This window comes from Branchiostoma floridae, chromosome 5, assembly GCF_000003815.2.
Source record: "Branchiostoma floridae strain S238N-H82 chromosome 5, Bfl_VNyyK, whole genome shotgun sequence".
Taxonomy (NCBI): Eukaryota; Metazoa; Chordata; class Leptocardii; order Amphioxiformes; family Branchiostomatidae; genus Branchiostoma; species Branchiostoma floridae.
Window position 1 is genome coordinate 1987065 of NC_049983.1, and position 21171 is coordinate 2008235.

The 21171-nt window shown below is 40.6% G+C and overlaps 1 protein-coding gene across 1 annotated transcript in view; it reads left to right on the forward strand.

The window, feature by feature from the left end:
- The first annotated feature begins 3951 nt into the window (after window positions 1-3951).
- The window catches only part of LOC118415498 (deleted in malignant brain tumors 1 protein-like), a 79326-nt gene continuing 62106 nt past the window's right edge, over window positions 3952-21171 (forward strand). The window contains exons 1-5 of the mRNA XM_035820158.1: window positions 3952-4003; window positions 10480-10635; window positions 10864-10935; window positions 12536-12787; window positions 13871-14179. Of these exons, the coding sequence (XP_035676051.1) occupies window positions 3952-4003; window positions 10480-10635; window positions 10864-10935; window positions 12536-12787; window positions 13871-14179 (841 nt within the window). The remainder of the gene's footprint in view (window positions 4004-10479; window positions 10636-10863; window positions 10936-12535; window positions 12788-13870; window positions 14180-21171) is intronic.

Consider the following 21171-nt stretch of genomic DNA (forward strand, 5'->3'; position numbering starts at 1 on the left):
ATTTAATGCTTATGATATGATTTTTGTCTGATGGCATTTTTTGTTGATAGCATATCATCCCCCAAAAAAGCAAATATGATTTTCGAAAAAGCCTGACTAGTGGAGCCGGCAAGCAGGCCGATATAACCGTGACAGTACTTGTGATTGATTTGAACCTTTGTTTGTAAGATTAATGTTGTTATGGTTTCTTTTTACAGTAAAAGACATTATAGGAAGCTTAAGGTATTTTCAACAGCTAGATCCACATTTGGTTGGTTGAAGAAGCGCAAAAGCGGTCAGGTCAGGTGGCTATTCAGAAGAGACACAAGTGAAAAATCGTACGACGCTGGAAAAATTTTGAACATCATCCGATGCTCTTCGATGGCTGATTTTGCTTACGATTTAGCTGCGATCATCGTCCGATATGCGGAATATGCCATCGCAAGGACGTCGTACGATTCTTGTGATTCTTTCTAACGATGACGTGAATGATTCATATATCTTTAGCATGTTGTGATGGTTTCAGTTTTCACTGATATTATCAGTGTTGACGAAAAGGGAAACTATATCAGTCGCAACAATTCACAGTAGCAACCAGAGAACAGCACGCCCGTAGAAGAGTCTGCCTCCAAGGCAACATTGAGCACCAGTCTGTTAGCTTGATGGTATAATAAACAGTGGATTCTTCTTTTTTTTCCCACTATCTACGCGTTCTCGAGTTACACTGGTCTACACACACACACACACACACACACAGAGAGACGCACACACACACACACACAGACGCACACACATATACATACATACATACATACATGTATACTTGTACAGCATACATTCAAACGCTACATAATCTTTCTGGCGAACTTAAATATTGCAATCTTAAAAAGGACCGTCCGTCGACTCGATATCACTAAATACTTTTTTAAAACAACGGATAGTCGTTACCTAACGGATAAAGTTGAACTAGTTTTATATTTATAAGAATCCCACCTACGTGTTTGTGTAGCTTCTGTGGTGACAAACGTCGTTTGTGGAGCCTGTGTAACCGGAATCACACGTGGAAACCCTGTGTTCGCCATAGACTGGAGGGAAAGACTGGTGTTCGCCACCCCCAAGGTGATTCTGTCGATTTTCACGCGGATCTGTGTGATTTTCTCTGCAAAACAATTATAATCACCTTTTGTGTAAAAAAAAATGTTGATTCGTAGAGCTCTTGTGGCCTTTAGAAGGCCATACCCTACATCATACCTACAGTGGATCTAAGAAATATCTTAAATTTTCTACCACCAGACATACACAAAGCCCTAACTCCTTAGACTCTTAATTGAACATAAGCGACTTGCCCTTTGTAATAGCCACAGGCTAGTTGGGTAACCCTGGCGGTGTGTGCTGAACACCCAAACTAACAAGAGTTCGGAGACCTCATATCTCCATGAAATAGTCTGATTATGTTAATGACTTCCACATTTGCATAATCTTTGCTTAGTTATGAACACCTGTAAATAACTAACGCTGGCCTACCGCAGGTTGGGACACCCTCCGGCCTTCGAGCGATCCTACCCTCGGTCGGGTGACCGAGGGTGATGCGGAATACTATATGCTATATGTATACACAACTAAATACGAGCGATAGCTTACACGTGATTTCAGTATCCACTTATTTTTCTTACCAAGTTATATTGTCTCGATCGTCTGGAAATTCAACTGACCCCGACAAATCTACCAGAAATAATTGATATTGCCATGTGAATTTGCCCCATTAACGTTCAAGGCACTCGTACCTTTCCGTAACGCTAAAATGACCCTATCGGGAACTCTAAATCGTCGCAAACTACGATTTCAAACTCGGCGCAGGGTGACATACGACCGCTGTATGGTCGCATTAGGCAGTGTTTCTGTATCTACAGGACCAGAAATCGTGTGGTAGGTGGCCAGGTTGCCGCTATAGACTATTTCTTAATACTTAGGTTAGTGGAAAAAATCTAAGAAACCGACAACAAATGACCGCAATGACCAGGTGGTCGCTATGCAAAAGTGGCCGCTAATACAGGTTTAACTGTACAGGCATTGTAGTGTATTAATACTAGCATTTTAGAACATTCCAAGAGTAGCCTACCCTAAGGCAAATGCATTATTATATAGTATACTTCGGTAGTAATAGTATATTCGGTACTTACTGGATACGTGACTCAACTGCTGTTTGGTCAGAGCCGTAGCGCCGTACTCCAAGTGTATACACAATACCATCGCAGCCAACAAGCTGCACGTTAACCTTAACTGTAACATCATCAAAAGAAAACCTTTAAACTTCATAATCAAAGAAAAAAAGATCAACATATTCCCTTGCCAAGATGTCTTTGTTAAGCTCTAACAATCTGTCTCCAGTCTACTCGAGTTGGTAGTGATAAAGTCCTTGGAATTTGCCAGCAAGCTGATTTAATTTGTTAGTTAACATAGCAACAAGTAAACGTATTAACTTCTAGCGCCCGTAACTACGTAACATATAGCGTGTCGCATTGTTCAACTAATTATGAAATTTACCAAGTCGCCTAATGGGGCGGATCAGACAAAATGAACGTGTCAAAATCACATTACATGTTGCTTAAACCAAGTAGAAAGCAAAGGCAGTCCACTAATAGTCATGCAATAGAACCTGCACCGCTTATGGTCCCCTCTCACTGCACTTGCTTCACACTTGCGTCACTGCGGGGTCCTGTGGACGCCCTATAGAGGTCTATATAGTCGTGCCATCACCATAATTCGTAAATTTTCCTCTAGTTAACGCAGTACTCTGTACACACCTTATTATTCGCAACTATATGGTGCCCCAAACTTTTTCCATCGAGTGTGCTATAAAAATGCCAAATTGCCTATAACAATTGTTTCCGCAATATAATGAATTTGCCTAGACATTGCAGTGCTAGCGAAATGTTTGTATTATATTGTACTGATAAATTTGACGCCAGATGGCACAAATCGCGCTATTCTTTCGTCTATCGGCTTTTCCACTCTTCCACTTACTATAAAACCGGACGAAACCGGTCGTTTTGAACAGGTGTCGGTTTGAAGGGTATAATCAACTCACGACATGCCTGAGGCATAGTATAAATGTTTTCCGCCGTGTTAAATGGCAAATAACAAACTTCTGTAACAACCAAATTCAGATTTTCTTACAACAAAATTTCCTTCCATGTTACAATGGACGCCCCAAATGACCAACCCACGTGCATTCGCCGCCATCTTTAATTTGAACATAACATCCTTTGGTAGACAACCTCCGACGCAGAATTGCTGAGATCGGTACAATATCACGCTAGTTATTAACGAAAATTGATGACACCTCAAGCTTGAAAATGACGCGGTATATTTTGTTTTTACTTTTACGAAGCCCTTTTCAGCGTATTCTGACACCGTATCATATGGTCAGACCTGACTGATATCTGCATTTCAACGAGAACAGTTAGGAATATAATTCCTCCGTAGGATTTATGAGGGGTCCTAATCTGGTCATGTCTCTTTGAAAAGAACATCAACCAGCAGATCAAAAATCACGACAATCCGTTGGTCATCCGTCCGTTATTGTAGTTTTTCACAACGAACCATGTAACAAGGGATGGCATTGAAAGGTGAAAAACAAAAGGCAAGATGACACATTGAAAGCTATACATACTTCATCCATGGGTTTTAAAGTGCAGATCAGTTGTTGACCATAGGAAACTGTGATCCCTGTAGGAAAAACCGACGAGGATCACATCTTTAAAACCTCTGCTTAAGCATGTAAGCAAACATAGTATTAACAACAGACCAATTTCCTTTGCAACAGGCTGTGATTGAAAAAAAAAAAACGCGAGATAGTCATTCCACGTCTTTGTAGAACCTGGAACGGCCAGTTTCTGGAAACGTTCATGTTAACGAAACTGTTAGCTGACGACTGTTTACGTGCAAGTATCGGTGAGTGCCAAGCAGAAGATGTCGGCGTGGATCTTCATGATAGTGGCATTCAGCTGCGTCATTCCATCAGGTAAATTCGCAAGCTTTTATGAAAAGTTTATAAGGTAGCACCACAAAATGTAGTCCTATTCGTACAAAATGTATCTTTACTTACGAAAAGGCTCGACCAAATGTTAAGGTTACAATCATTGAAAATAGCTCTTCCACGGGTTTCGAAACGGCCTATTTGTGCCGTTGTTATACATTTTGGAATGACAAAATTTTCGTGTAATCTTTTCTCCTTTAACGTTAAATTGAGGTCCTGTGTTTGAGGAGAGCAACACCTCGAGCACGTTTAAGATCCCGCCACACTGATCGAAAAGGGTAGGAGTCCACTCGATAGCACATGAAACTGCTACCGCGTTAACCCTATTCAGACCGGGCTTTTTTGGTCATCCCTGGACCGGGGGGGGGGGGGGCTTTTGAGGCCCTCCACTTTGAAGTCCTATAACTCTAAAACGACGTGCCGTAGGGCCACCAAATTTTTAGGACATGATATCGACATAATATCTGACAAGTATTTGACGTTTGACGTTACGTTGACGTAAGATGACGTAATTATGACGTCATCAATTTGATTATATTGGCCGGACCCATGAAAAAAGGGTATTCTCAGAAAACTTCAAGTTATTCTACAAAAATGTAACAACAAGTGCAGATAACAGAATAATAATGTTTATTACGACTTGCGTTGCCAATAGCAACATCAATAACGTCAAAATGACGTCATAAAATGACGTCATGCACATCTAAGATACCAGTTGGGCTCCGCCATATTATATCCACCACCTTGAATTTTTAAAAATACTTTTTTTTGCAACAAATAATCACAAAGGGCAATGGAAATAGCCTCAATTCATTCATTTATATGGTTTTTGATGAAAAAATACCAGGTAGTTATAAATTTTAAGGGATAATTAGCTCGTTATTCTTGATCTGCCCATACGGTCCGCCATCTTGGATTTTGGGCTGATGACGTCATCACATTAGCATAATTTATGCATATATAACTATGAAAGATATGCTAGATAATATAAGATTTTATTTATGTAACAAAATAGCAGTAATATAGCAAATAAATGTGAAAAATACATTGTTAGAACCAAAAATAGTGATTTTTGGCAAAACAGCCTGTCAACAAACGGTTGCCATGGCAACATGAAATAATGGAAAATTTGTCAAACTTCGTGAAATTGTTGCCAACAATATTTTATGAAAACTCACCAAATTTGGTGGCTCTAGCGTAAGCCGTTCTGGCGTTATAGGACATCAAAGTTAGCGCAGGCCTCAAAAGCCCCCCCCCCCCCGGTCTGAATAGGGTTAAACTCCTACCGGTTACAAAAGACTATCCCGGCGGCAGAGAGCTTCATTTCCCCGGAGAGAGAGCATTTCGAAGCCACGATAGACTGGATAACAGGTTGTATGTCACATGTTATTGTAATGTTACTGCTGTATATACATATTGGCCAAGCTGAGTACTGGAGTACCAGGCTATCCCACATTTCGACGTCAAGCTAAACTATTGTTACGCAGGTAGAGCCATTTGCTAATACATCGGCTTTCCACACTTACAAATAACTAAATACGCCTAGAAAAGGCTGAAAAATAATGCAAGGTTTGGGCGGCTGCAAGAAGCTGTGAGTCTGATTGTTTTTATGCGCCGCACTGTGCAGTTTTATACGAGGGCGTGCGTAGGAAAATTTCATCTCAAATGCTTGTGCCTTTGCATATTCATGGTCATGAATCTCCTAAACGTTCGCATTGTGATACAGAAGCATTCAGTGTCAGGTAAATTGCTTGTGGGTCGAGTCATCACTGTCAGGTAAATTGCTTGTGGGTCGAGTCAATGTCTACTCTTTTAGTGGGACCCGGTTTTCGGCGATTCGCACCGCCAGTGTCAACTTCATCTGCGGGGAATTACGCAGAAGCAAAATGGAGACGGTGAGAAAGATGGATGCAAATGCAAAAATAACACGCCGGTCGAAGGAATTATCATCTCTCATGTGCTAGAACATGTTTCACTACAAAACTGAGATTGTCTGAAATAAACATGTCACAAAGTGCTGTGGTCAATGCGGGGCCACTCGTTTTTACAACGTGGGGCGAAGCACGGGCCCAGCGGGAGTATCGGGTTCATCCAAGGAACAAAGCTGACGGGCGACCTCGGCATATGTCACCGTACGGCCTGAAATTTTCCTCCTGTGAACCGGCCCTTTGTTCGCCCGAAATTAGATGGATTACGTATCCGTACACTTTGTATCCCTATCTTGAGATGAGGGCCTCCTTGATAATACTAGTATATTCCTTTTTCAAGTTTTCATTTCAAACTGTGAAAAGTTCACTGCATGAATACCGCTTTTAAGCTCTCTTAAAGTGTGCTTGAGTGTGCCGTATTGGCATACTTTAAGTTATATTATACTTTACGCAATGCTTACGCATTCGTAAATATTATGCTTAAGCCATAATTACATGCGCCCGTAAACGGCACGTAGTGGCACACATTTAAGCAACATTTAAGTTTCGTAAAGGATACTTAATTCCAAATGACTACGCTACCTTTAAGCTCTGTAAAGTTCCGTAAAAGATTTTATCTAAGTTGTCTTAAAGTTTTCTTAAAGATTAATTAATGGCACTCATTTAAGATCTGTAAATCAGTTGTAAATATCGATATTTAAGCTTGATATAAGCTTCTTTATTTCAATGATTTTCCATACTACGATCATGTGTCAGTGAATGTATCTTTAATGTAATGTGGTGTAATGTTTTGTAATTCAGGTATCCTTTCTTGTTTATTTCTTTATGGCCAGCCGTTGTTGTGTTCCAATCTTTGTACATGCACGCAATCAAATATGCCATGTTTAGCTCCACCCAGTCGCTCTATGTCTCGGCGTGATGCATTCACTCCTGGGCCAGTAGAACATATTGCTTTCTGCATTCTTAATCCTGTTCCGTCCATCCAGATTTCTCAGGCCTCCAGGTCATCTGGAAACGATCTTGAATTACGTAGACTTTCGTTCAGGGTTGAAGAAGATACATGCCCCATAAATCGACTAGCCGGCGCGGCGGCCTAACTCCCCGGGCTTGATACGGGACATGTTGCTGGGGGCCCGGGGAGTTACACCGCTGCGCTCCCTTGCCTACTCTAGGGAACCAAACTGGGTAACGAGAATACCGATCCCCGCCTGCCCAACGCGCGCCCGCACTACCAGCTGGCCCCACTTACGTCGGTCCCCGACTATCGCTTGCTTCTCCGAGAGGCAAAGCGATAGTTGCTAGCTGGATCGGCAGACGGGCGGGTGTTTTGGGCTCGGGGCGCGGGGATTGGTAAACCTTTGCGCGCTGGCTTAGGAGTTCTGGCTTCACAGGGTATCCATTGGCCGGCTAGCGCTTTCCTCCAATAAGCAGGGTGATCCAATTCTTGTCCAGGGCAGCAATAGTCGACCGACCGGCCAGACTCACGGCTTTGTTGTTCTTGGTGACCGTACGGTGTTTGTGTCCTGGAGCCATTATATTCTGCCTCCCCTGGGCTGTGTTATACGTTGGAGCTGTAGCAGGTCCACACCCAAGCAAGCTACGATCACCAAATGATGACAGGCTAGATTTGAATTAGGAGCGCGAGTGCTGATTGGTCCAAATCGCGCGTTGTTTAAATTGAGACAATGATTTGCATAGTCAGCAGACATGATGGTCTATGTTATGTGTATTGCTATTGTTATTCATAGACAGGCTTGCTGACCATTTCACAATCGAACAATAGAGTCTAAGTCAACAGCCCAAGAAGGGTGTAAAATGTATTCCAGTCTAAATACATGCTAAAAAGCTTGCCCATGCAGAAATCACGTCTAGAAATTATACATTTACCACCGCATAGAAAAAAAAAAGAATAAGTTCAGTCAAATACAAACATGATAAGGTCAATTAAAGCCAGCAGGAAAAGAAAAAATCATGAAAGTGAGCTCAGATGAGCCTGGTGGAAATTAAAAAAAGAAAAGAAATTAAAAGACGTAATATAGAATGTCCTTGCAGAAATGAATTCTTAATCTTATTGTGCCGAGGAAATTCAGCCCCAGGCTGGGAGAGACTGCTGCAGTGCGTTATATCTAATAATGAAAGTTATGAAAACATGAACTTTATGTGATCCAGTATAAGCGACTTTCTGTGGTGTCTACGGTACAATTTGGTACTTGATTGTGTTTTTAAGCTTAGAAATGGGTTGAAACAAAGGTGGCGTGGGCTGAGTCAGTGGATATGTAAACAAAGAAAAAATCCCGCTCGTAACTTGAATTTGTTTTCATGACCTAGATACACTTGCTGGCTCTCATTAAACCCGCTACTTCACAATTTGTGTTCTGCAATTCATATTGGTCGATCTTTTGATACTGTGCAAGTATTTTCAAGGCTGAAAATGTGCATAATTCGAGAAAGTCAGTTACCACATCGGTAACCAAATATTTGTATGATGCTTTGTTTTGTTTTGTTCTGTTTTAGTTTGCGTAGACTGCACAGGCCGTCTCCTACGCGACGCCTTCGAATCTAAAACAATTAGGCATTGCATGCTATAGCTTTAGGATCTAAATCCTGTTACGTTTTATGTCTTTATATCTGAAACTCTATCACATATATGGCAGTATTATGACAATGCAGAGTTGGTGTTGTCCGCTTCTGCAGGACTTTTGCCTCATCACTGTAATTATAAAAGGCGTGTGCGCAGAAGCTTTTGAATAAACTCTAGTATGACAAGATATCAAGGGGTAAAGTATTCAAAATCCATTAATTAAAGAAAAAATTAGACTGATGACAGACGCTACTATCACCAACTTTAAGCAGCTTAAATAAAGCTTAAATAAACGACTTTAAACTCTCCTAATGGGCGTTTAAAAGTATGGTATATGAAATAATTAAAATGAAAAGTAAAAGCGATGATTATTTTAGTCAATACATATAAACTTTGTTGACAAATCTGCGCAAATTAATGTCATATCTTTAAGGCAAAGTTAAGTGTACCTTAACTAATATGTAAAGTTATTTAGATGTTTAAGTGGACTTAACGTTTTTTTCTTAAATGTGTCTTAAATATCGATTTTTAGTTGTGGCATTTACGACTTCTTAAATGTAGCTTAATAATAGCTTAATCATATTCAAATGTTTAAGCTTCATTTACGAATCCCATTAAGCATGCTGAAATATCCAATTTGGTGCAGTGGTTCCTCTCTTTGAACAGACGAACTGAAGGCTGGTGTGTAACAAAAAAACTGCACCGCACGGTGTATGAAAATCATAGAACTCACATCTTTGCTGGACTGTTATCAAATAAAAACTTGCATTATGTCATAAGCTTTTTGTACACATATATTTATTCATTTCCATGTATGAAACATCACGTAAACCAGCCTCATTACCAAAATATGGGTACCATATTAGCATATACCAATTATTGAAACAAGTTCCTAATTTGCATAATAAATGTAGATGTGTCTTAATTCATCTAGCTACATGTAGTAAATGATTTGATTGTCAACATTGTGACCTATGTAAGTTAGTTAAACGTGTACATAACCAAGCATAAACTATGCAGATGTGAAAGTCATTTGCATAATAAGAATTATTTATGGAGGTATGAGGTCTCTGATTTCTGGTTTTGAGTGGTATTTGGTTCTTTGGCCAGACAGCAAGTATACCCCTTGCCAGCTTTTACGCTTTGAAAGAGAATAAATGAGTGGACAACTTTGGGGAGTGTACAGATTATAGTAGCACTCAAATACCTAAGGTAGTCAACATATTTTAGCCAGCTGAAGCACTTTATTTCATATATAAAAAAAGGTAACCAAAACGTTTTGACTTTGCCATTGCTATGCACGTTATAAAAAACATGATGTTCCCGCCAAGTTTGAGATCAGATGATTTGGATGTCGTATGATATATTCATAACAATCTAATATTCAAGTCCAATTCAATATTTACAACTGGATTTAAGAAAATGGATATTTACTTCCGGACGTTTCGAGTGACATCCATCACTCTTGTTCAGCTTCACTAGAATGAACTAGCAGAACAATTCAATACAAGTACAGCTAACAAAAAAAAACTGGTTTAACCACTAAATCGTTAGGATCATATGCAAAAGTTACTCAAATGCAAACCATGTTAGCATTGTTTCCTATGGTCAGACAACACCATAGGAAAAAAACTTATGTCCTTTGTGGTGCAAGGCGGGGTCCCAAGTACTGGAAAGTTCTACGCGCAGTTTAAGGTGGGGTAAACTGTGTGAGATTCGCTCGTAGCCGGCCTCCCTGACACCCCGTTCGTACCACCGCGGTTCGCGGTCAAGTCAGTTGCATCTAGTCTAAAGGAATGTCCTTGGTGCTGAGTGTGGTGGTAAATAGCAGAAGAGTATCCACTTGCTGTAGCCCTGCATGGACGTATAACAGTCTAATATTCACTTTAAATGTCTACCTAATCCTCCAACCTAATCTCCTTTAAATCTCTACCTAATCTTCCTTCCTTCAGGTTCAAGGTCAAAAGATGACCTGTGTGAAGCAAAAGTGCAGGGGACAAAAACCTACGCATTTGTCGGCAGACCACAGTTCAACAGCCCCATCTACCGGGATGGAGGCGCTTTGCAGCCTAAGCCTGATCTCGAGACTACGGCGATGGATAAAAACGGTTGGATTTTTGTCGTATTCACGCGACAACCTTGCATTTGCTATAGAAGCTCTTTCAACAGATATATAAGACATTAGAGTCAATTCCATATCGCTTTTTAAGTGTTGTCTTTTGTTGTTTAATCTAAAAAAAACAATTTTTATCTGACACTAAAATCCCTTCGTCTTCTCTGCATGATAATATTTTTTCTTACATCATCTAGTTAATTCTACTTTTCTTCATGTTCAGGATTATCTGAATTGGAAACGACCACCACCACGACCAAGACTGATCTCCAGACTACGGCAATGGTGAAAACAGGTCTATGTTTTCTCCTGTTCTTACGGAAATCTTGCTTAATCTTTTGTAGATCTTTAAACAAATAAGGTGTACCAATGTATTAAACGCACATGCCTCAAACGATCAAACATTTGTGGCAGGGGTTAAAAATCGATTTGGCTCATATTTTGCAAATTGATTATAGTACTTGGTCCAAAATCCCTCAAAATAGCTTTCTTTTAAATGAAAACTCTTTGTTGCCAAGGTAACATGCAAAAGTTTTCTGGCAGTTTTCCCAATGTTTGCATCTCAAAAACACGGAAATTATCATACTTCATGGCATTGTCACTCCAACACCTTTGAACGTATCGTGAAAACAAAATAAGATGTGAATAGACCAACATTCTGACTTTTTAAATTGGATATGAAATGTCCAGCGAGAAAAATTTCAGTGCTTCGGCAGCATTAATACCATGCAATGCTTCCAAAAATGCAAATTCTGGCCCAACAATGTAACGCTGTAAGTCCCGGTCTAGTTATTTTCGGCTTACATTGTGTGCCATTTGTGCTACTTTGTATATCTTATAATTACATCGTTGCAAATATGGTAAATTGTTTGGGTGTCACTTGGTTGTCCTAAAATGAAGTTTTTGCGTTGGGCGAAAATTGTGAATTTAAGCTAATAGATGCTAAAAGTGATAAAGAATTTTAATTCAACTTTTTGTCAAAGGTACATCTGTGTTATTGTCTATCAAATAAATGCTCGAAGAGTTTTCGGCCGTAAAAGTAAGCCACGTGGTTGTTCCTGAAAGTAGGCGACTTTGGCATTTGGCGAAAATTACAAATTTCAGCAACGTTCAAAGTACTATAAGTGATAAAGTAAATTAGAATTCTGATTAATTTCTTGCCAAATGTAAATCTATGTATTAGCGATCAAATGCAAGCAAGATTAAGGCTGGGTACCGGTACGGAAAATTCAGGTCCAGGTCCGGTTCAGGTCCAGAGGATCAGGTCCAGGTCCGGACCTGAACATGGACCTGATTCATTATGTGAAAACATTTGAAAGGAGGATTCTCAAAACAATGGTCCATTTTGCTACAAAGAAATCTGTTTTGTGTAGTATTCGACTCCAACTGACGTTTTAGAAATCCTACAAGGTTAACCTTTGTATGGTTTACTGTAAAAGTTGGTAAAAATGACAGACTTGAGAGTCTACTCTGCTTCGCTCTTGTTATTTGCCTAGACCGGTAATTACGAAAACGTGTAAATGCCAGACCATATAATCAGTTCATCCGGTCTACCACATTTTTCAGGTCCAATTTTCTAGACCGGTCCAATGAGAAAACCGTTTTTTTTTGTACTGGTACCCAGCCCTAATCAGGATTCATCAATGACTTCTCTAATAATGTTGTTCATACAAAAGCACACAAAAACAGCATCACGAAATAATCTTCTTGGGGAATGAAATATATAAGGTCCAAATTATGTCACTTCTTCCTGATTATATGAGCTCTCTAGATATTATAACTCATGACCATGGCTTGTTTACAACACGGGGTGCCAAAGCGAAAAGCTTCGCTGTATTAAAAGCAGTCAGGGAAAGCAACAGCTAATCACTCAATACCAAATGTTTACTTATCAGAACTAGATGTCTGTCAGAATCCCTTTGGAAATGGAGCGTCCTACCGAGGAAAAGTCTCTGTGACCCAAACAGGCAAGACGTGTCAGCGCTGGGACAGTCAGACACCTCATACACACAACAAGAGACCTGATTGGTACCCAGTATCTGGACTGGAGCAGAACTTCTGCCGGAATCCTGACGGTAAACCCGCAGTTTGGTGTCACACCACGGATCCCGGCACGACATGGGAGTACTGTGACGTAACAATCTGTGGTAAGGTCTGAGTGTGGAAAATTAGTTCGGTGTTATGATCTCATTTCATCTGTATTTACTACAGTAACTGTTCTACAATATTTCAATCTTTTTTATACCCATCCATCAATTAGTGACCTCGGCAACACGGAACTTTGGGGCTTTACGCTTTCGTTTTATCATTTCCTTCACCAAGAAGGCTATGTTTTCAGGCTGATAGGTCTATTTGTAGGTCAATATCATATAACTCGAGAAATTGTTGATGGAATTTGTGATTGAAGTGTTTAAAAAAGGAAGGACAAGTTTGAAAACTGTGTACATTGTGTTTTCCTATAACATATAGTATTGTAGGGGGATTTGAATTTTTTGCGCTTGTTTGTGGACAGCATACCGTAAGTTTTACAGAGGAACAAATTTTTGCCGTAAATGTAATATATAAATTTACATATATATATATCGGAAACAGATATTTAAGCTCGCCCAAAACTACAGTCAGTTTTTAGACACGAAGAAGAATATGTGGTAGAACAAGAAAGAAGAATCTACAGTCCGTTATATTGCACTCCCTTTTTTTGCCATTTGTTCAAATTTCTTTTCACAATGAAGGCAATTTTTTCTTGTTTCAAGAGGATGTCATTCATAACATAATATCAATATGGCTACACTGACAAAAAACAGGCACATCACAAACAAACAAACAAACAAACAAACAACACAAAAACTGGTCCATTCTTCACCTCAATTAAACGGAGTTTTCGGTGTCACTTTGTGTTTGCCTCGGTGGTGACAGCACGAGAATGCCTGGGTGTATTGTATTGGTATTCTGTTTATGGGTACATTTGTAGTTCTTGAAATTATGACATATTGGGTCCCGAAATTGCGTGTTATGGTAGTTGAGCGTAGACATAATTAAGTTACACTTTTTGGTATACCGTTTTGAGACGGAAATGTTAAATGTTACAATAGAAAGAAATCCACCATACCAGGTAACCGACAACGATTCAGTTCTTATGTCGACTCAAAAGCACAAAATATCAATAGATTTCAATCGAAATAAAGAGAACCATGCCAAGAAGTTGTAAAATTAAATTTCTTATTTTTCAGGCATCCTACTTGTGGGAGGAAGTTCGCCAAGCGAGGGCAGGGTTGAAGTGTACTATGACGGACAGTGGGGGACCGTCTGTGACGACGAGTTTGACATAAACGACGCCCACGTGATCTGCCGTCAGCTCGGATACGGAGGCGCTGCCGAGGTCAAATCTGCAGCAGACTTCGGGACGGGGTCAGGCCAGATCTGGCTGGACAACTTGGCCTGCGGGGGTTCCGAGTCAAGCATCGAATACTGCAGACACAACGGATGGGGCTCACATAACTGTGGGCACGGTGAGGACGCTGGCGTGGTCTGCTCGGACGGTAATTTTATCTATCAATCTATCTATCTAATTATCTCTCTCTCTCTCTCTCTCTCTCTCTCTATATATATATATATATATATATATATATATATATATATATGACTTAGGTATGAGGTCGTAGAAATCAAATCTAGTTCCATATTGCTATGATATGAGATATGTTCGCGGTGGTTTTATGTTCGCGGTTTTCGCGTTGCCAACCTCCGCGAATATTTTCCATGGCAGTGACTACTAACAGTAGATGGCGCTATCGCGAACTTAAAACCACCGCGAACCCTCCTTTTTTTCCGCTACTGCGAATTTAAATCCCCGCGAACTTAAATGCATATACAGTATTACGGGAAACCGCAGCACGTTTTGGCTACAATATCGAGGTAAAGAGACGTAAGAGTATTTGTTAATATATAAAAATGATTTTTTTTTACTTGGCAGGAAATGCCTTGTTCTGCTATAATCACAGCATCGTTGACGTGTTACGTTTTTTCAAGAATCGAGACATAACATTTGCAAACGAAAGGAAGTCAGGCAAATCTGGCCTCATTGACGAGCATCACATTCATTTTGGCCTCAGTTTTAGTGAGCATCGTTCATTTTGGGAAAGAGAAAATCTACATTGAATCGTTGAGTTGACGCCTTAATAGCCAACAAATGTCCACCGTACCTAAGAGAGGTACGGACGATTTACAGGCATCTCTGCGACCGTTAAATTCGCCGGCGACAGGTGGCGGACGGATTCACTGCATAGGGGAGCTTGTTTGGACAGGTCTCATGTACTTTTGATTCACGTTATGCCCAACATTAAAGTATTTTACCTACACGTCACGTACCCTACACGTGTAACTAGTGAAGAATTAGACCTACCAAAAACATCGTAATTGAAACAGTCAGTCACACAGCCATACGGTGTATTACAGCACCGTTGGGGTTATACCGTTTGTTCAGAACAAGACACAACAGGAATGTAAGTTCTGCTGCAGTACCTTAGGAAGTCGCTAGAAACCCATTATGAAACTTGACTTTCGTTTTCCAGACCCCTATGGGATGCATCGGGGGCTATTCGAGTAATGCTCTAGAGTCACACACGCAAAACCGCAAACACACACGCACACACACAGTATCCATGTTTGGAGTTCTTGGATACTTCTGTTAATTAATTTAAGTTCGTGGTAGCGGGGAATTGGTATATTCGAGGTGGTTTCAGTTCACTGTCGCGCCATATACTTCACAATTACACTTTAATAGGAAAAAATGTTCGAAATTGTTTGAAGTTTATGGTAAAGACACTGCCGCAAAATCGCGAACATGAAAGCAATACCGCGAGTATGTCTGCATTTACATTATCATGGAAGGCCCAAGGAGTACGTCCAAGTGAATTCAGGATTATAACTGTTATTCAAGCATGCTTAGCAAGCATGGAAGAAAAGGTCCAAGTGAGATACTTTGATGGCGTGTACATGTACGGGCTCTTGTAATCTGGTTCTTTTTTTATCATCATTTCCTATAGCAACACTATACAGCTGCCAGCCGACGCCGACCAGGACTTGTGGTTTGTCTGGCCCTCCTCTTATCGGGTGTGAATTGCGAGGATGCTGCTTTGATGTAGATATTTTCTCCTCGAAACCTTATGGACTCTGGTGTTTGTTCAGGTGAGGTGGGCGATTGCTATTATTATATTCGTCCGTTGGCTCAAAATTTTCATAGTTCCTTTCATTTCATATCGGGATCAGGACATGTGCCTTTCCCTGCAAAAACACCCCTTCTCGAAAACGACACTTCATCATTAAACAACCCTTGACTGACTGCATTTAGCACATTCCAATAACGAGAATTATCCTTTCACAGACGAAAATCTTGGTAAAATACCAGCTGTTTAAAAAGCATTTTTTTTTTCTTTTATCATCATTCAGTATACCAACACTGTACAGCTGCCAGGTGGAGCCGACCGGGTGGCAGGAGTGTAACTTCCCCGGCATTCCTAAATATGAGTGTGAATTCCAGAAATGCTGTGATTCTCCATCTGCTAACGGACCTTGGTGTTTCTTCAAGCAAGGTTGGTGATTACTTTACTAGTGCTTTGGCTATTAATGTTGATAACTCACTTCACTTCGTCTGTTTACATACCAAATTCTCGACGATCCGACATCTTTTGGATTATTTCAGGTCAAAGTCTAAACCAACATAAGCCACGCATTGGCGAGCCTTAGGTCTCATTCCTGCATTTCACCGTCCCATCGGACTACATGTTAAAAACACAACTTCTATACCCGCAAATCCAATAAAAAAACAGTATATCTGGACATGTTTTGCTTTCTTTTGCAAGTGCACTTGTTCGTTAGGCAATAGAAAAATTGTCACCCAAATGTAGTACACAGAACAATTTTTATCCCATCTCACAATGAAGCCAGCCACTGTCCGCTAAAGGTCCTCTTGAGCCCCAAAAAGGCCTGATCGCAACACTTATGACAAAAATGCGTAAACGTCCGACAATCGTTCGAGTCACAGAACGTTCATGCATAACCATGCGAGTTATACAAAAGCTTTCATCTCAAATCCTTTCCATATCAGTTCGGATCGATTAAAGCGAATTTGTGGTCAACCCCCAAAACACGCTTTGGGGGCCCAATCTTTTTTTGTTGTTGACCCGGACTCTTTTGGACTACACTCTTGGAGTAATACAGAAAAAAGACCCTAAGAGTTATTTGGGTTGATAAAAAAGAAATAAGAAAAGAAACTTAACCTTGGCATGCCCAAAACACGAGACATCAAAACATGCTGCAATACCACGGACGGCTGTTACTTACAAAAAAAAAACACACATGAAAAGCACATTATTCAAATATTGTTTACAAGCGTTTGCTATATTGTGAAACTTAAAAAAATGCAGATTTGATATCGGAATATTACTGATAACAATTCAATCCGTTTCTCTTTTCAGCACAAGGTTAGTGGCATCGCTCCACTGTTCATCGGTTCTTTGCCATTCGCTGTAAAACAACTCACGGCCACAACTTGGCAGCTGCAGTTCAATCGGAGAGCGCCAGGAGGCAGTGTTCTCCATGTTATCCCGATCTTGTAGTGTGGACGCAGAAAGGTGTAGATTGAGGAGCAACAATACCGCCTTGCTGAATCAATTCTGGTAGCAGAACACAATTGTGTCACTTCGGCAAACAAAAGATGTCTCCGCACACTATGTTAACTTTAAGGAACACTTAGTGGTCACCTTAGCGCTGTCTTATTGTTATGTACTATTTTGATTTATGAAAAGGTGAAAGTCACCTATCTTTTATATTTTTTTCTTGTTGTTCCCACCTCCTTAAAATTGGTGGAAGTCTTGGGATCTAAGTCTGTGTACTATGTCGGTTAGTTTCCATTTATATAATCTGCAGTCAGGTCGTAATGATATTTGTGGGCATGTTGTCTGTGGATGTTGGGAATACAAAAACGGAGGTCAATTATGAGCTTACGAGCCGAGCCAAAAATTGTCCAAGTGTATATTTTACGACTTTTGCATTTGAACTAAGTTTGGATGATATCGGACAAAACATCAAACAAGACACAGAGCTCTATCATGTCGTATTACGTTAAAAAAGACCATGTCATATTTTTCGAACGATTTTGCTATTGTTCTTTTCTGACACGATATAGCACTAATGATAATATCCATCTCCAAAGGATTGTCGCCTTTTACCTGACAACGCTCCATCAGTATATGTGCATTATTACACTCTACCCAGATTGTGATGTTTCATGACGTTGTTGTTTCGAGCTTAGGGTTCAGGCTTTTTTTACTGTTGTTCGAACCCGAGCTGGTACAGTTAATTTTGTATAATGTGTTTTGTATAATATGTATAATACGATTTTGTATCTCCTAGTATCAGTTCAGATCAACTTCTGAGGATTGACACAATGATTTCTCCAGAAAGACTTGTCAAGAATGACACAGCGAAGCTCGTCGAAGTGTTCTATCCTCCATTAGTAATTCTTTAAGTGCACTGTGGTGCAATTGTATTAAATCCTTGCATTCTAGACGACTTTGCTTCATTATTTTCTAACGCTTAAAGCTATATCAAAGGTATCGCATTTAGTTGCCAACGACATGGCGACGACCGTTCAAAATAACGTTTGCAGAGACGGGCAAGCACAACACAGACTATTTGGGCTAAAGAGAAAATGAGCGTTAAAATACAAGCAATTGATGGTCGCATTCTTCGTTCAATAGGGTTAGAAGAACAACTTAGTAATGTTAGAACAGGGGACATTCTTGTGTGTGCCTTGTGAAGTAACGTGCCATTTTTAGCCTTTGTCGTGGATTTTTTAACAATCGTTCAAAAGATGATTCCACTTTGGCCATTTTGTGCAAAGAGCGCACTGTCATCTTATTTCTAGAAGGCGTTTTGGTTGTCCTTTAACATTATGTTGTGGTCACTTCTGGGTTGCCTCAGTTGTGTTAGCCAAGCATTTCGGCAACCTTAACTCTTCCAAGCTGTAGGATTAATGCCAGGCCCTACCTACAGACCAATATTAATGAGGTCGAAATTGAAATGAGTTGAAATTTGAGACAAGGTAAAGGTACATGTCTTAATCAGGTTAATATATCTAATTTTTGTCGCATTTTCATAAGGGACTGAGTTGATTTCAAGATGACCGCACCATCGGAATCCCTTAGAGAAGAAAGTTTACGGTGCCCACTGTCTATATTGAGAAACGGTTCAGAAACCCTCTTGTCGGTGACTTCTTTCTTGTCGAGGGCCTTCCCTCGGATAGGACGTTAAATGGAGGTCCTGTGTTTGGGGAGAGCCATACCCCAGACACATTAAAGAACCCCCACACGTGCGGTTGTGCGGTGTGAGTGGTTCAAAACCTGCAGTCTCTTGGCCGCACATGGTGTAATTACTGTCGTATTGAGGTCACCTGAGTGGCGCCGAATGGCAACTCGCTCCAGACCCTTGCGATTTAGCCCAACCTATCGTAAGCTCCTCGCAATTCATGATCAGCCCCTGCCTGTCTAGAGATATTAGTCGGCCCACACAATATATAATCACCAATTCTATTCCTATTGTAAAAAAAAGTCACCCTGATTCTCTGTTCATGATGCTTACTTTTTGTTACCAAACTTTCTATCTGTAACGGGGGCCGCCCTAAGACGGTTCCCGTCGTAAGACGGCGAGGAATTTTTGCTGATCTTATGATCCATAAGTACACCGTGTTTGTTACCACTGACTATGCTGATTACAAAGGTAAATAAACCAAGTCCATGCACACAGCTTTAATTTGCATTTTAAGTATACTTTAACATATTCACTTCATTTTTTTTTTCAAAAACAGAATTCTAACAGTAATGTTGACAGTGCTGAATCACTGCGGTCACCAACCTCTGCGTATTGGCGGCTCGTGTCGCTAACTATACGAACTCTTTCAAGCAGTCACACAACTGCCATAATACACATAAATAAAGCTCCATAAAACACTATGAATATGGGTCTTCAAATGTTTGTTGAGTAGAAAAGCAACCAAAAGGAAGCGACATACGTGGGACCGCGTGGCACGATCGGGAGCGCGTTGGTCTCGGGCCCGAGAGGTCCCGGGTTCAAATCCGCTTGCCGTGTCACCGATCTTGTGCCCTTGGGAAAGGCACTTTACACGACTTTCCTCACCTAACTCAGGTGTAAATGAGTACATAGCTGCGGCTAGTGGCAGTGACAGGCCTTTGTGGTGGTGAAAGGCCATAGGGGCATGTTCGGGCATGACGCACCCGCCATGACACACGAGTCAGGGGTAGGAGGAACCCCTTGCATCCTTGGTCGGAAGTCCTCCTAGGAGACGGAAAATCCAAACAACAAACCTCTGTGGATCTGCCGCTACCAGCCCAAAGCTGCCTAGGCAGATCCGTGTAATGAGTTGTATCATTGGCAAATAAATAAAAAAAATAAATAAACATTGCCACCATTGTACTCCCAAGAGAGTGTGGCTGTGAAGGTGACAGACTAGAGAAAGCTCCCAAAATTTATTTGACTGTAACAAATGATTCTTGCTGCTTATGAAAATAAGACTTGATAGAGAGATGTAGATGATATTTTCATATAATCAGACAGAGTTTTGTTGATATTGGCGGTGTCGTTTTTTCGAAATGTTTTTTTAGTCGGGCATTCACAATCAGTGCATTCAGCCCATTGCCCGTAAAAGTGATTTTATGAGGGTCTGCATGGGCTCTCATCAACGATTTACGCTGAATTCAGAAGAACTTCCTACATATTGCGCTAAATCAAGTAAGGCAATTTCGCTAAGTTTGGTCGCCTCGCTACGAATTACGTAGATAAGATGGTTTTCCTTACGAATTAAGGGAAATAAAAGTTGGCTGCCTCCGTCTTACGTTAAAAAGCATGCAGACCCTTGATTATGTGTAGGTCAAATCGGAGGCAACGCCGTACAGTGAAGTTCAACACACGGGACCTGTACCATGGCAGGTATGGGACTTTCGTGCACATTTGTTAGATATATTAGACGGTTTTAACCGTTAAGTATCATGTATAGCTGATTACGATCTTTTATAAATTATCAGTCATTCTACATGGAAAAATTACTTGCAAACAAAGGCATTAGTTTACATTTGCTGATTACGTTGATCATGGCCGCCTCTCTCGAATGTGAGATTTAGAGACTTTCTTGGTGCAGTGGAGCGGAGGTAAGAAAAGATTGTTACCAGTTTAAAGTATTACGGGTAGGATTAGAAATCCCAGACACTATCGGGCCCATGTGAGTCGGCAGCTAACGTCTGTGTGCTTCCAGGGCGGGAGTGAATAACGGTCAGGCCGCCATGATGACTTTACAGTCGACAGGTTATTTTATGATCATTTTTGTGCGGTACTGCAACACCTAGCTACACTGTATAAACAACAACAGCAATTAGAAGTGAACATATGCAGTGTTGGGGCAACAGAATTTTTTGCCCTGTCATGTATGTCCTTTTTTTGGAAAGACGAATCTCCCCGG